This window comes from Maniola hyperantus, chromosome Z (genome assembly GCF_902806685.2).
Source record: "Maniola hyperantus chromosome Z, iAphHyp1.2, whole genome shotgun sequence".
NCBI classification, from domain to species: Eukaryota; Metazoa; Arthropoda; class Insecta; order Lepidoptera; family Nymphalidae; genus Maniola; species Maniola hyperantus.
Window position 1 is genome coordinate 8,820,163 of NC_048564.1, and position 15,423 is coordinate 8,835,585.

Here is a 15,423-nt window from a genome sequence, read left to right on the forward strand (position 1 = left end):
TTTATACAGTTCTTGTTGAAACTTGTGGGAAGGTTTCTAAACATATGTATGTAGTATCGTTTTATCAACGTACAATGAATGGTGGCGCTTGAGTCATTCATACAAAGAGACTAACAGTATCCACGCGAGGCAACCTGGCACCTGTACTCACATTCAATTCTGACAAACCACGGTATAATGTCATAGCCTTATTAGTTTTTCGTGAATTGTTCAACATTTATATTACTTAATATTTTATAAATGCAATTGTTTTACAGGTGATCTTTCGTCGTGTCAAGTGCCTGCACAAGGTATGATTCTGAACAAAGAATATGTTTTTTAATACCCTAACCTAATTAATATTTAAAACATTTAAGTACGTATTGTTTGGTGAACCTGTCGCGTTGCACCCAAATGTGGCGGGTCCGAGTTCAAAGGCTCAGGGCTGACCCTTTGTTGGGTAAGCAGTCCTACCTACACATTATTTATTGAAAGAATCAACAACAAAGGCTTGTTTTAATGAAAATGTACATATATTTTTAAGAATGAACTCAATTTAAACCACATTATGATAATTTTAATTAAATTTTAACATATTTTACAAGCTACGCCATTATTATGACTCACCAGAGAGTCGACTAACTAAAGCATATACTACTGAAAAACGTCACAGAGCGTTAAGCCGTGTATAGACTATTGACCGTGTAAATTAAATCTAACAATGTGGCTAATTCCGTTGTACACAAAATCTAAACTAAACTAAAATGGCACGTCTAAATCTATTGCTATCCCTTTCATAATGTTGCTTGCGGAAAAGGATAGCACTAGATTTAGACCTGTTAGTTAAGTTTAGTTTAGAGATTGTGTACAAGAGAATCGGCCCCAATATATTACAAAAAAAAATCCTTACTCAGTCACTGACTGACAGTTCAAAGCAGAGCCCAAAACCTCGGAACTTGAAAGCTGGAATTTTGCATAGATTCCCTTTATAATTTGTCTCGATTTTTCTTGACTTTTACCTATTATACACACACACTGCACACAAAACACGTTCTTAGTATACTAAATTTAAATAATTATTATTAGCAATTATACTACTTTATTATAATACTACTACCTACTTAGTTGTTTTTAATTTTTAAATATGTAGTCGTTTATGATGCTCAATTTTTCGTACTGAAAAGTTAAATATTAACTTTAAATTTTTGTTAACAGAACCCCTTGCAGAGCCGCCAAACGCGTCTTATAATTTACAAGAATGTTCAATCACTAAAGTAGAAGGCATCATAGGTAATATATAATTCATTCAATAATAGAATTTTATGAAACTGATGCATGATAACTACTAGCGAAGCGCTTGATACACATGCTAGTAGCTCAAACAAACGCATGCTAACTACTAGCAAGAACGAGCTACTAGCATGTGTATCGAGGTTCTGCCAGTAGCTCGCATGCCAGTAGATCGCACGGCGTTTGATTTTACCCCTATAGGGGAAGTGGGACGGGGGACTCGCATGCCAGCTACAAGCACGCGAAACACGTCGTAACGTGTTTGCTAGTAACTCGCACAACGTTGTACTACTAATCCAATCTCTCCATATTGTTTTCTTTTTGTGTGTCTATTCCTTGCTTTTAAAAGTGTCTTCACTAAGATAATCGCGAGTTGTATTGTAACACTATTTATTTCTTCATAAATATTCATTTTGTGATCTTCTACTCGCACGTCACTGGCACGGTACGCAGCCTTTCTAGTAACTGGCATACCAGTTACAAGCATGTGTATCACGCACCGACATTCTGCTAGTAGCTGGCATGCCAGCCTGCCAGCTACTAGCATGTGTATCACGGGCATTATTCCGCGCTCTTGTCATCTAATAATAATCTTTCAAAATGTCCGTACTGTAAAGACAGTGTCTAGTTTTTAAATGTGATAAGCAAAGAAATTATAAGTAAATGGATTATTGAACGCGATTTCTTTAGAGCCTGGCGCAGCACACGCATTTGCGTTGTACTGCTGATTTTTTGCGGTAAACGCCATATTTCATTATTTAATCATTTATTTTTGTTTTTTGTTTGTCAATTTTTTTTACGACCGAAATGTATACCGGTAGGTACTAAATTGTGAAGAAAACTTCCAATCTTTTTTCCTGCAATATCTAGAAGACGTTATAAGTTATAGAACATTTACCAAAACCTGGACCGTTCACAGTAATCACGCAAACTCAATCAGTACCCTTTCTATTATAAATGCGAAAGTGTGTATGTTTGTTGGTTTCTTGGTTTGTTGATTTGTCCTTCAATCACGTCGCACCGGATCAACGCGATTTTTTGCATGGGTATAGTTTAAGACCTGGAGAGTGACATAGGCTACTTTTTACCCCGAAAAATCAAAGAGTTCCCATGGGATTTTTAAAACCTAAATCCACGCGTACGAAGTCGCGGACATCAGCGAGTTTTATCATACAGCATGTTAAAAAATACCGATTTATATTATTTTGACTAGATTGTGCCCAAACTGTTGGCGCGCTGCGTGCCGCGAGCTTTGAGATAAATATCGTTTCTACGCTATAAATAATGTATGTGTATGTAAATATAGGTAACTAGCTTATGCTCGCGACTTCGTCCGCGTGGACTACAAAACTTCAAAACCCTATTTCACCCCCTTAGGAGTTGAATTTTCCAAAATCCTTTCTTAGCGGATGCCTACGTCATAATAGCTATCTGCATGCCAAATTTCAGCCCGATCCGTCCAGTAGTTTGAGCTGTGCGTTGATAGATCAGTCAGTCAGTCAGTCAGTCATTCAGTCAGTCAGTCAGTCACCTTTTCCTTTTATATATATAGATTTTAACTTACTACTAGATATTTATTAGTATAGATATAGATTGAGCATTTCATTGTTCTATGAACATTTCAAATACAGAAATGCGTATTGGGACACGTTCCTAATATTACATTTATGAGAAAAAAATATGTTAATATCATTTTGCAAAATGCAATGAAGGGTTTAGATAAAATTAACTAAATCTGGTATTTAAAAATGGTGGTTAAGTTTCTTATTATTCGCGACAGGTCGAGATGGTAATTTTCTAGTGAGGTGACATCACTTATCGGGTAATCGATATCGTTTTTTTTTGGTATGCAACAAAAGAGAGTAAGTTATTACCAAGTGTTAAAAGTATGTACCTACCTAATATGTTATTCATCACAATCAAATCAAATGAACTTTATTAACATCGCTTATAAACACTTGATTTTAATTGTGAAAGTGGTTTTGATTGTTCATAGGTATTACCTACTGGTTTTGAATCGAATTTTATTTTGGACATAAACTCCTTTTTGATATGGCAGTACAAAGCACAGCCCATATCCAGTTTTTTATAACAATTATTTTTCTGTTCAATATCACAATATTCTAATACTTTTCAGGTTAGTTCACATATTTGAGAATAAATTATGGGTATTGTATTTTTACACGTGAGGAATAGGCAACTGAAGTCTAATTTTTAATACACAAAATCTACAAGCAACGACGAAATCGATAAAAGCGGTCGATACTGCCTCGTATAACACTAAAACTATGATCATCATCAAATACATGTGCGCAAGGGTGTGCGGGGCGACCCCTCGGCACTACTCACCTCATACCCAGATTGTCATGTCGACCTGTCGCAAACAATACATTCAAAACGAATTGACAACGACGATTATTACAGAGCATTGTGCAAAAACCACTTTTGATGGTTTTGACCGGTTTTTTTGATGAAAAGTTGTTGTTAATCTTTTTTGCAGAACCTAGTCCAATCTCTACGGATGACGAAGATTCCTATTGTGATGAATATTTAGCAACCTTATTAAATGATATCGACACCTTACCTGAGGATGAGCACCCCCTAATTATTAATGAAAATCCAATTAAGGACGAACTTTTAGAAGGTAAGCACTAAGCAAGCAAACAACTCTAATCAATATGGGACGTCGTGGTACGTATTGCCCTAAAAAATGGCATTACGCAAAGCCCAAATAAGTGAGCGGGCTAAGTTCAATGTACTACCAATGCACTAGTCAGATGCTGCACGCTCAGTGCAGACAGCTGACAGAGCTCGCGTGTAATATGACTTTCCATATTATGAGTTCGAAATCAATTTCATATGACGTGTAATTTCTATACAGTGATTGAGTAAAATATTTGGGGATTATCTTTGATAAAAACTTATCTTGGACGCCGCAAACGACTGAGCTAAGTGGAAATATTTTTAACGAAGTTGTTTATTTCGAAGATTGCGCATTATGATTCTGTCTCAGTCGCTTCTACCGATTCCTGATCACGCGGACACCTTGATCCAACGGAGCAGCAATTAAATTAAAATGATCTATCAACGCATTTTCCAAACTACTGGACGGATTGGGTTTAAATTTAACATGTAGCTATTATGATGTAGTCATCCACTATGATGCATAAAAATAAATAAAAATCGGTTTAAGAATGCACAGGTAAAGCTCTTTCATATGATACCCCATTTGATATAGTTATCTTACTTTGAAAATTGAAAATACTAATTATTAGTTCATGACCACAATTTAATTTTTTTTTGTGTGAAAACCTTAAATGCACGGATTTTAGATTTTTCCCCGAATTTCAGCTATAAGATCTACCTACCTGCTCAATTTCATGTCAACGGGAAGTACCCTGTAGGTTTTTTGACAGACCGACAGACAGACAACAAAGTGATCCTATAAGGGTTCCATTTTTCCTTTTGAGTTACGGAACCCTAAAAATTTGGAAAAACCTTAACACAGTGTAAAAATGATTGCATTTGATTCTGTTACTGATTCTAAAAAAACTTCTTTCAGGTTTTGCTTATAGTAAAACTAACATTACATATTTGATACTATGTACATTGAATTATTTGACTCCACTAATTCTAGGATCGGAAAAAGACAAACAATCTTTTGTGATTTGAAGAAAAGCTTACGACAATTTTTTTACCAAGATTTCATAGTTAGATGTTAAGTTTCAATTATTCTTCCATGGTTATTAGAGTTCCATTAATGATTGAAATATTTATACAATTTAATAGGCAATAGCTGGACCCATGCCATACTAGTCGCCTTGAGACTGGAAGGAAGGGTCGATACTTACATTAAATACTGACATCTACATAATGTTCCAAAGATAATTTAACGTATAGTCATTATTGTTCGTTACAGAAGAACCCAATCTGCAAATTATAAGCCCCAATCTGCAAGTTATAAGCTCCAATCTGCAAATGCCACCACACGGTAAGTAAATACATTTATTTATTCGTTATAGAGGAACCCAATTTACAAGATATAAGCTTCAATCTGCAAGTGCCACCACGCGGTAAGTAAATACATTAATTTGTTATAGGACACCCCAATCTGCAAGTTATAAGCCCCAATCTGCAAGTTATAGTGCAGTGTAAAACATGCCCTATCCAGTGTTTTTATAACAGTTATATTTTTCTGTTCAATATCACAATATTCTAATACTTTTCAGGCTAGGTTAGATATTGAATTATGGGTATTTTATTTTTACACGTGAGGAATAGGCAACTGAAGTCTAACTTTTAATACACAAAACTACAAGCAATGAGGAAATCGATAAAAGCGGTCGATACTGACTCGTACAACACTAAAACTTTGATCATTATCAAATACATATGCGCGAGGGTGTGCGGGGCGACCCCTCGGCACTACTCACCTCATAGTTCATACCCAGACTGTCATGTCGACCTGTCATACATTCAAAACGAATTGACAACGACGATTATCACAGGGCATAAAGTGGGCAGAAACAACTTTCACTCGACCGGTTTTATTGATGAAGTTCTTGTTAATCTTTTTTGCAGAATCTAGTCCAATCTCTACGCAAGAGCAAGGTTCCTTTCGTCATGATAATAGTAATACCATATTCAATGATATCGACACCTTACCTGAGAATGAGCACCCCCCAATTATTGATGAAAATCTAATTAAGGACGAATTTTTAGAAGGTAAGCAACAAACATTATAGCAAACAACTCTAATTAATATGGGACGTCGAGGTACGTATTGCGCTCAAAAATGGCATTACGCAAAGCCCAAATAAGTGAGCGGGCTAAGTTCAATCTACTATAGGTAAACCGCTGTAAGCTTGACCCTTCTGATCATCTGCAGGACGCGGGGTGGGAGCGCGCTTAACCAATCAGTTAGTCTGCCAATGCCGCTGTTCGCCGGCAGTGACTGACGTGAACGCAGGTTCGCACGTGATATTATTATAGCGACTGCTAAACACGATATTATTTTATATATCATAATATATATTTAGGTACGGAAGTAAAATTCAATTAAAAACACACAATTTATTAACACAAAACCAAATACTTTTACAATTATCAAACTTTTAATGATTGGAACAAAATTTAACACGTAAGACACAAAAAGTAAAAGTCGGAAATAAAGAAAAACATAATTCAAACCAGACCACGTTGATTACAGCACAAAAATCAGCAGCGAAATGAGCCTCATACTTGGGCGCACCTCGCTTTTATAGGCGACTACCGCCTACAATCTAAGACGGCCTCTCCTGACTATGCGGCGTCCTCGTCCGCCGTCATAGCCAGAAAAGGTCGTGAGATCTTCTCTGCGGAGACTTGCAGCTGGCGCCGCAACGCTGTCGGCGTGCGGTGCGCGAGGGGAGACCGGTGAGGAGCTCGCCGAATGGAGCGATGCCTCTGCCTCTACCGCGTAAGGTGCCGGGGCAAACTCAGGTGCGGAAGGGGGACCAGCACCTGGGCATACTACTTCATAGTCATCACCTGAAATTAGTTTCGATATAGCACAACTCCATAGCTACAAATGTTAACACAATGGGTAAGCAATTCGAAATGCGACTTAGCATTAGCTAGACATGTAGATAAATCATTTTGTTTTATGGGGTGTCCCTATCACCCAGAGGAGGTGACACCTATCAACCTATGAGACGTCTCAAACCTAGCGCGCGCTTCTTCTCGTCATCTTCAGACCGCCAGACTCGGGGAACGGTCTCAGACCGCCAGACTCGGGGAACGGTCTCAGACCGCCAGACTCGGGCAACTGTCTATGGAGCAGGAACTTGAGATGACCTTCATCAGACCACCAGACTCGGGCAACGGTCTCAGACCACCAGACTCGGGCAACGGTCTATGGAGCAGGAACTTGAGATGAACTTCATCAGACCACCAGACTCGGGCAACGGTCTCAGACCACCAGACTCGGGCAACGGTCTATGGAGCAGGAACTTGAGATGACCATCATCAGACCACCGGGCTCGGGCAACAGTCTATGAAAGTGCATCTCAACCAGCCACCGTTGAACTTCCCTTGAGGAGTAAAGCATTACCGTGATTTGTTTAGTCATAGCACAAAAATAGATGTCGTGGATCAGTCCGTCAGTAGATAAGTACGTAAGGGAGCAAGCAAGGCCTTTTTAGTAAGGAGGGTGAGAGTTTTGGGGCTATGATTAACAAAATCACGACTTTCATCTTCACCACCACAAAGTAGTCAACAAGCTGAACTTACATTCGAAGAAGGCACCACACGCATCCGGGCACCACTCTCCTTGCCAGGGCACCATGCCCTCCGCCGCCACCTGAGCGGTCTTGCCATACGACCCACTCAGCAGCTCCAGCTCGTAGCAGCCGATTCAGGACCTTGTATGGACCTCACATGCCAGAGTCAAACTTCCCCGTTGACTGGGAATACTTGATCACCAACACCATGCCTCCAGCCTTCAACACGCGAGGCGGACGACGATTCTGGTTAGCATAGGCATCCTGCCGGGACTGATTTTACCTCAGCAGCTTACTTGCCCTGGAGCGTCACATTTCACGCCATGCCGCTCGATCAAGCCGTGCAGTTTCTGCAACCACATTGTTGTGTGCTGGTGAGGAACTCTGGAGACCTGCTTGTTTGATATACAAACCAGGCAGTGAACCACATGCTTGACTACGAACTCACGTAGCCCAAGAAACCAGAAGTACTTCAGGATCAGGTCCAGAGTCTTTTCGACAAAGACTTGCAGCAGACTAAGACGGTATCACGAAAACCACGCTTCCGCTCCTACTGCTGAGTAGCGGTAATAGAGCGTAACACTTTAGTACACATACCGATGAGAGTCTAGCTGTCCCACTTACAGATACTCGACGAGCGTGTCCTGATCTGCGACCTGCACCATCTAAACCCAGTTGCTCGGCTTGGCGATGCCGTTGACTTAAAGGGTTGCAGATAGTCGCCACAACACATCATCGTGCGCTTTTAGTACTCAAAGGCGAAGATGAAGTCATAAATCCACTTACGGGTAACGCGCAGTAGCAGCAGCGCTCGGTGGCTGTGAAAGCGTTGTAGACGGTCACACCCTTAAACTGAAGACAAACCAAATGGTGGCGGAAGTGTTGACTGCCAACGCTTCTAGCACGTAGGAGTACTACCTACTCACTGCACCCTGGGTAAACCTTGCTAAAACAGGCGACCACACGCTTCTTGCCGTCGTTGTGGATCCACCTCAGCGCCGGGCCATAGCCGATGCTGCTGAAGTCAGTGTGCACCTCTGTTGGCAAATCTGTCAAGACTGCTACCTTGGACTCAGTGGTGAGTCGCCGAGTGATGTCCTGAGATACCTTTTCCTGCTCTGGCCTCAATGAAAAGGAACCTCTTTTTCCGACAGACGTGCAAGGCAGGCTGTCTGGATAGCATACTCCTCAACGTAGCGCCTAAAGTACCCAGCTAGATCTTAGATTGCCAGATTTGTTTGATGTACTCAAGGGGTAAGGACTTTACCTACGTTATGGCCTTGTCTTAAAGACTCGGCCTCGCCTGACCCTAACAAATGAATCTGATCAAAATGGCAAAATCGGAAACAATCGGTAACGGGAATTATCAGATTTTCTAAAAGAGTTGAATCTACCCACGTTACATTATTTACGAACGCACTACAGTGCGTCACTGACTCGCATATTATACGAAACACAAGTCCAAGACGGTATGCGTAGGTAACGTGATTTACTACAACACATACCTATCGAAATCATGGACACTAACTTTAAAAAAGAACATTCTCACCAATCAGCTCGTACAAGGGCTCGGCAGCGTTTATGCAAGCCCCACGGCACGCGCGGCATCGTGCCACAATACCAGTGAGCCGCCATGCTCGCAAGAGGCACCATAGCCCGCAGCGGCGCACGCAGCGCAGTACCACCAGCGCGCCGTCACGCTCGTGCAGTGCGCAGAGAGGCGCGGCAGCTGCGCAACACGGTGCAGCAACGCCAGCGCACCGTCACGCTCGTGCAGAGTGCAGAAAGGCGCGGCAGCGGCGCAGCAACGCCAGCGCGCCGTCTCGCTCGCCAAGAGCGCAGAAATGCGCAGCAACGGCGCGGCACGGTGCAGCAACGCCAGCGCACCGTCACGCTCGTGCAGAGCGCAGAAAGGCGCGGCAGCGGCGCAGCACGGCGCAGCAACGCCAGCGCGCCGTCTCGCTCGCCCAGAGCGCAGAAATGCGCAGCAACGGCGCGGCACGGCGCAGCAACGCCAGCGCACCGTCACGCTCGTGCAGAGCGCAGAAAGGCATGGCAGCGGCGCGGCTAGGCGCAGCAACGCCAGCGCAGCGTCACGCTCGTGCAGAGCGCAGAAATGCGCGGCAACGGCGCGGCACGGCGCAGCAACGCCAGCGCGCCGTCTTGCTCGCCAAGTGCGCAGAAATGCGCAGCAACGGCGCGGCACGGCGCAGCAACGCCAGCGCACCGTCACGCTCGTGCAGAGTTCCAAAGCCCGCAGCCAAGCGTGCAGCATTGCGTCGGAACATTCGAGAAAAGAAAGATAAATGTGAGCACTATGTTCGAATCATGTTCGAATATAACTATTTCCCAGTTGGTTTAGTACATCTGTCCTTATTACGACAGGTCTACCTATTCATACAACGATCTAACACCACATGAAGATTGATTTCTAATCTTATGTCGGGAAGCTCAATTTTTTTTTTCTCGTGGCAAAAATAATTGTTGAGCAAAAACTCATCTACCTACATTACGGTTACTCTTTTTACAAAAATAACACTGAACTGCATCAAAACCGATGTTTAGGTACACTTTGTGATTCTAATTTTCACACAGAAAACAGCGTGATTGGAAAGTACTATGACTAAGACTACGCTTTCTAGTCTTAAACTGCAAATTTAAATTGCGGGTATCTTTGGTGAGATACTTCATGAAGTGACTAATGGACCGACATAAATGTTCTTAATCTCAATATCGACCTCTCGTGGACACAGCGGAATAAATTCCGTTTTAAAATTGATCTAAGACTGATCATAACAAAAACCTTTGTACAAGTTCCACTTTACGAAACTACCACACGGCTATGCCATCGGTTGAAGTTACGAACATGATCAACTTTTTTACACCATGCATCAACATCTTTAAAAATCGAGACCAAAAATAAAGACATGGTTGGATCTCACCTGGTTAATTCCACTACGTTCCAGTAATTGTACGACACCGACTTAGCACGCCTTTGTTCATTATTCAATTTACGTGGATTACTTTTATACTTAAATCGATTAGCAGATTTAGACGATGGCATTGTTAATTCACAAAAACACGTAGGGTAGACGTGAAAACTTTTAGACAAAAATTCAATTTGGACAAGAACACTTGAACTAGATTCGTTCACGTGGCCAATACGTGCTTAGCCATAAAGCCAAAGGTATAGGTACTTGATTCTAAAGATTTAATTGCAGTAACTTCATCTTGTTCGGAACAAGGTGCAGAAACGGGAGTGTTGCATTCTGTTTGAACGGTCACAGTGTTACCGAGACGATTAATATTACACTCGCTTTTAGTTACTACCGAGGTTAAACTATTTTCGACAAGTCTCGACACGTTTTTCTCGATCGCGGAGTATTGATTCATTATTGAGTGCAACGTTTGGATAAAAACACGACTAAGTGCGTGATCTCGCGACCTACATCTAGGCCCTGCTGTTTCACATCCACGTGGTCTGCTTCGAGAACTTCGATGTTGATCACGGCACATCACGGCTACGATCGCGGTTACGATACCCGCGATCCGACATCGTACAAGAACAACAACAAAAATTTAAAGGTTAGAATTTTGTTCCAATTTAAGCAAACTGATTGTCAGTGACTAGATTTTAACTATAGTGGGCTATTGAATAGGAATCCCACTTCTGAATTTAGGTACGGAAGTAAAATTCAATTAAAAACACACAATTTATTAACACAAAACCAAATACTTTTACAATTATCAAACTTTTAATGATTGGAACAAAATTTAACACGTAAGACACAAAAAGTAAAAGTCGGAAATAAAGAAAAACATAATTCAAACCAGACCACGTTGATTACAGCACAAAAATCAGCAGCGAAATGAGCCTCATACTTGGGCGCACCTCGCTTTTATAGGCGACTACCGCCTACAATCTAAGAATATAATCAAATATTTTATACATCTAAATATATAAAAAGAAAAGGTGACTGACTGACTGATCTATCAACGCACAGCTTAATTTACTGGACGGATATCGGGCTGAAATTTGGCACGCAGATAGCTATTATGACGTAGGCATCCGCTAAGAAAGGATTTTTGAAAATTCAACCCCTAAGGGGGTGAAATAGGGGTTTGAAATTTGTGTAGTCCACACGGACGAAATCGCGAGCATAAGCTATTGTTAAATAAAATAGGCACCGCTGTACCCGCTCATTTGAGTAATACTATAATATCGATGGCCTGATACCTGGCACCTGACGCCACTCGTCGAAGTCCCAATGACGATATTCACGAGAAAAGTATAGTCGGTTTGTGCGGTGGTGTCTCTTAGGTTTTGGTGCTTTGGCGTGCACAAATGAGCCTATACCGACTTCTTTGAATCTTCTGCGAACTGTCCGCTCACTGACTCTTACTCCTCGAACCTCCAATACATTTCGGGACTGCACCGACGTTAGTCTTGTGTTCCGACGATTTTGAAGTTGTAGAAAAACGGTCATCTCTCCTTGATCTACACCTTTTTAGGGTTCCGTACCTCAAAAGGAAAAACGGAACCCTTATAGGATCACTTTGTTGTCTGTCTGTCTGTCTGTCTGTCCGTCTGTCTGTCAAGAAACCTACAGAGTACTTCTCGTTGACCTAAAATCATGAAATTTGGCAGGTAGGTGTAGATCTTATAGCTGACATTTGGGGAAAAATCTGAAAACCGTGAATTTAGGGTTAGATCACAAAAAAAAAATTAAATTGTGGTCATGAACTAATAATTAGTATTTTCAACTTTCGAAGTGAGTGACTATATCAAGTGGGGTATCATATGAAAGGTCTTCACCTGTACATTCTAAAACAGATTTTAATTTATTTTTATGCATCATAGTTTTTGAATTATCGTGCAAAATGTCGAAAAAATACGACTGTAGTACGGAACCCTCATTGCGCGAGCCTGACTCGCACTTGGCCGGTTTTTTTTGCCTTGTCCTCTCCTCCTCACTAGGGAATACGTCAATCTGTACCGTTGAATGCTAGGATTAATCGTTGATAGCGATCGACGAGGTCTTGTTGCAATCGATCTGTTGAATCGTGTGGACGGCAATTTGTGGGATTGCGTGTTACGTTTCACCAGTGTGTACGCATTCATTAGCGTGAATTTGGGTTATAATTCTGTAGGAACCCTTTGTTTTCCCGAGATAAAATGCAACCTTTTGAAAATAAAACAGGGTTAAATAATTTTACATATTTAATAAAATATCATGTCACTACAGGCACCCAAAACAATCGGGCAGAATCGGACGATGCCGAATCATCATCCTCTGCGGGATGTAGGATGCGAAATGCTCCTACATTTTACCCCACCGAAAGGGAGTTTAAGGTAAGTGTTTTTCTTAATTTAAATACAATAGTAATAATTGCAGATTGCACTTTTCCATTTCGTTTGACACATATTACGTATGGCTCGTCCATAACAACTTGCTTCTAAAAGTCAGACTGGAGAGAGGAGTGGAGGGAATTTGGAGGCCCAGCAACACATATCCCCGATCCTAGAGTAAAACCGAATGGGTTCCACCTGCCTCGTAAGTTGTGGTGCCGTCTAAACCGACTAAGAACAGGGCATGGCAATGCAACTATCTTCTGCACAAGTGGGGGTGGAAACCGTCCGCTCTCTGTGGATATGGTGAGAAGGATCAAACAGTGCAACATATAATCCAGCGTTGCCCTACACACTCTTACGGAGAACCATCGCAAGACCTTTTTGACCTTCCTTCTGATTTTGTCACTTGGCTGGATGGTCATTGACTGTAATAGCTGACATTTGACTTGAAATATAATTCCAATTAACTTATATAATATTTTGTAATTGACACGCTTAATAAAATTAATAAACTAAAAATGCCATACGATTAAAAAAAGTAACAAAGTTGTTTATTTTCAGGACCCAATCGAATTTTATAAGAAAATTGCTACAAAGGCTGCACAATATGGCCTCTGTAAAGTGGTGGCCCCACCAAACTTTAGGCCACAGTGTGCTACCGCAGGCTTGGAAAGAGTGGTTACTGAGGTCCAGTACCCAGCTCGCTTTTTCAAGCGCTGGGGGGAGGGGACACGAGCCCTCTCCGCAATAAGGAGCTACTTGGCATTTCATAGTGTATATTTTGATAGGCCACCCTTGGTAAGAAAGGCGAAAGCCCAAAAAAATAACTTAGCAATAGTACACTTCTCATAAAAAAAGTCTTAATAAATCCTAAATAACCCTTCTGGCGACAATAATTGAATTCCAAACTGAAAAGAAATTTAAAATCTAAACCATAAAATCTTGGTAACATATTTTCTCAAAACTCATATAAGTTTTTCTTGATAAATATTGCAAGAAAAAAAATTGAAGTACAATTATTCACAGTATTTTGGACCTACTGTGTATAAATTTTCCATCACAATAAAATTTATGAGCAACAAAAATAGTTAAGCTGTAGGGCGATTTCGTAAAACCTGCATGAATCATTATTACAATCTCAATTGTGATTGGCTGAATTTGTGCTATTCTTGTTGCAACAATGCATTGTAACCAATAGTTGAGTGTCAACCAATCAGAGGTGATTGCGATCGTGACATTGTAGCTGCCCAGCTGCCATTCTACCGCAATCGCGCAGCAGCAGCAGTTTAAAATATGTTGTCAAAATTGGGCGACATACGTAGATAGAGTAATAAAGCTAGATACAGAAACGTTTGCTTTCTCATTCACACTAAAAAGAGAGCACAGATAAAGTTACTGATGTGATAAACAGAGACGCAGCTAACCTATTTTTGCCCCTTATCGTGTTACCGGTTTTTTTCAAAAATACATACAAGGAATGCAACTTTAGTTGCAAAACTAACTTTGAAAATTCGTGGCGTCATTGTATTTCTCATTAGTTATTTCCTTGTTTTCACATAAAAAACGTTTAATACAAATATTGTTGATCAGTTAATACAAATATTGACTACTAAACAATGGTAATAATTGTCGTGTTATTCATCGTTACGTCGTGCTATGCTATCTCATACGCGGCTACACAGTACTTCAATATAGCTTTATTACTCTATCTACGGCGACATATTTCAGTAGTTAACGAGCATGCGCGTGCCGTGATTGACGTAAATCATAGACAGTGCTGCCAACTATTTAAAACCGTTTGACGCTATGACGCCTTCGAAAAGTCGGCAGATGTCGCCGTGAACCGTATCGTAATGGAAAAAAACTATTTTATAACAATATTTTGCAATATTTTTATATGAAAATAGTGTTATAATGATTTTTTTATATTAAAGTATTATACAGGAAGATTTTTTTGGTTTTGCACAAATTTTTGTTTGTGGTTCTGTATCGTTAATAGAACACATTTCCATTCATAATTTTGTACCTTTTTTGAAATATTTTTTTACCTTAAAATAAGCAAACATGGTCATACTATTCGTAAACAAAGCACGCTAGCTAACTCTGACGTTTTCCCTTAAAAAAAGTACCAAGTTCGCATCTTAGACGATATTAAAGCGCGCAGAGGTCAAAGGCCGCCCCGCGCGTCATCGGGTGTGAGTGCGTGAATTTTAATCAACAGCTGAAGATAACGTTTGTAGGGTGACCCTAATCATCTGTTCAAAAGTGGGTATCTTTGGTAAACGATAACTTTGGTATTCTTAAGTAAAATAAAAAAATAAAAAATACGTGTTAATTAAATTTCGTTTCTATACAACATTAAAAATATGTGCAAAACCAAAAAAATCTTCCTGTATAATAGTGAATAAAGTAAGCCAATATGTGACACATTTTGATTTTATAATTAGAATTTTAAGATATGAGAGTGGATAAACACAAAATGTGTAGTTACGAGATAAAAATCGCACTAATTATATATTAATTGAAAGACTTAAAGAATAT

At 40.5% G+C, this 15,423-nt stretch overlaps 1 protein-coding gene across 1 annotated transcript in view; it reads left to right on the forward strand.

The window, feature by feature from the left end:
- Positions 1–15,423, forward strand: part of Jarid2 (Jumonji, AT rich interactive domain 2) — a 50,633-nt gene that overhangs the window by 13,598 nt on the left and 21,612 nt on the right. Inside the window, exons 11-17 of the mRNA XM_069508997.1 lie at positions 258–290; positions 1,195–1,269; positions 3,770–3,913; positions 5,189–5,260; positions 5,851–5,994; positions 12,776–12,882; positions 13,444–13,680. Of these exons, the coding sequence (XP_069365098.1) occupies positions 258–290; positions 1,195–1,269; positions 3,770–3,913; positions 5,189–5,260; positions 5,851–5,994; positions 12,776–12,882; positions 13,444–13,680 (812 nt within the window). The remainder of the gene's footprint in view (positions 1–257; positions 291–1,194; positions 1,270–3,769; positions 3,914–5,188; positions 5,261–5,850; positions 5,995–12,775; positions 12,883–13,443; positions 13,681–15,423) is intronic.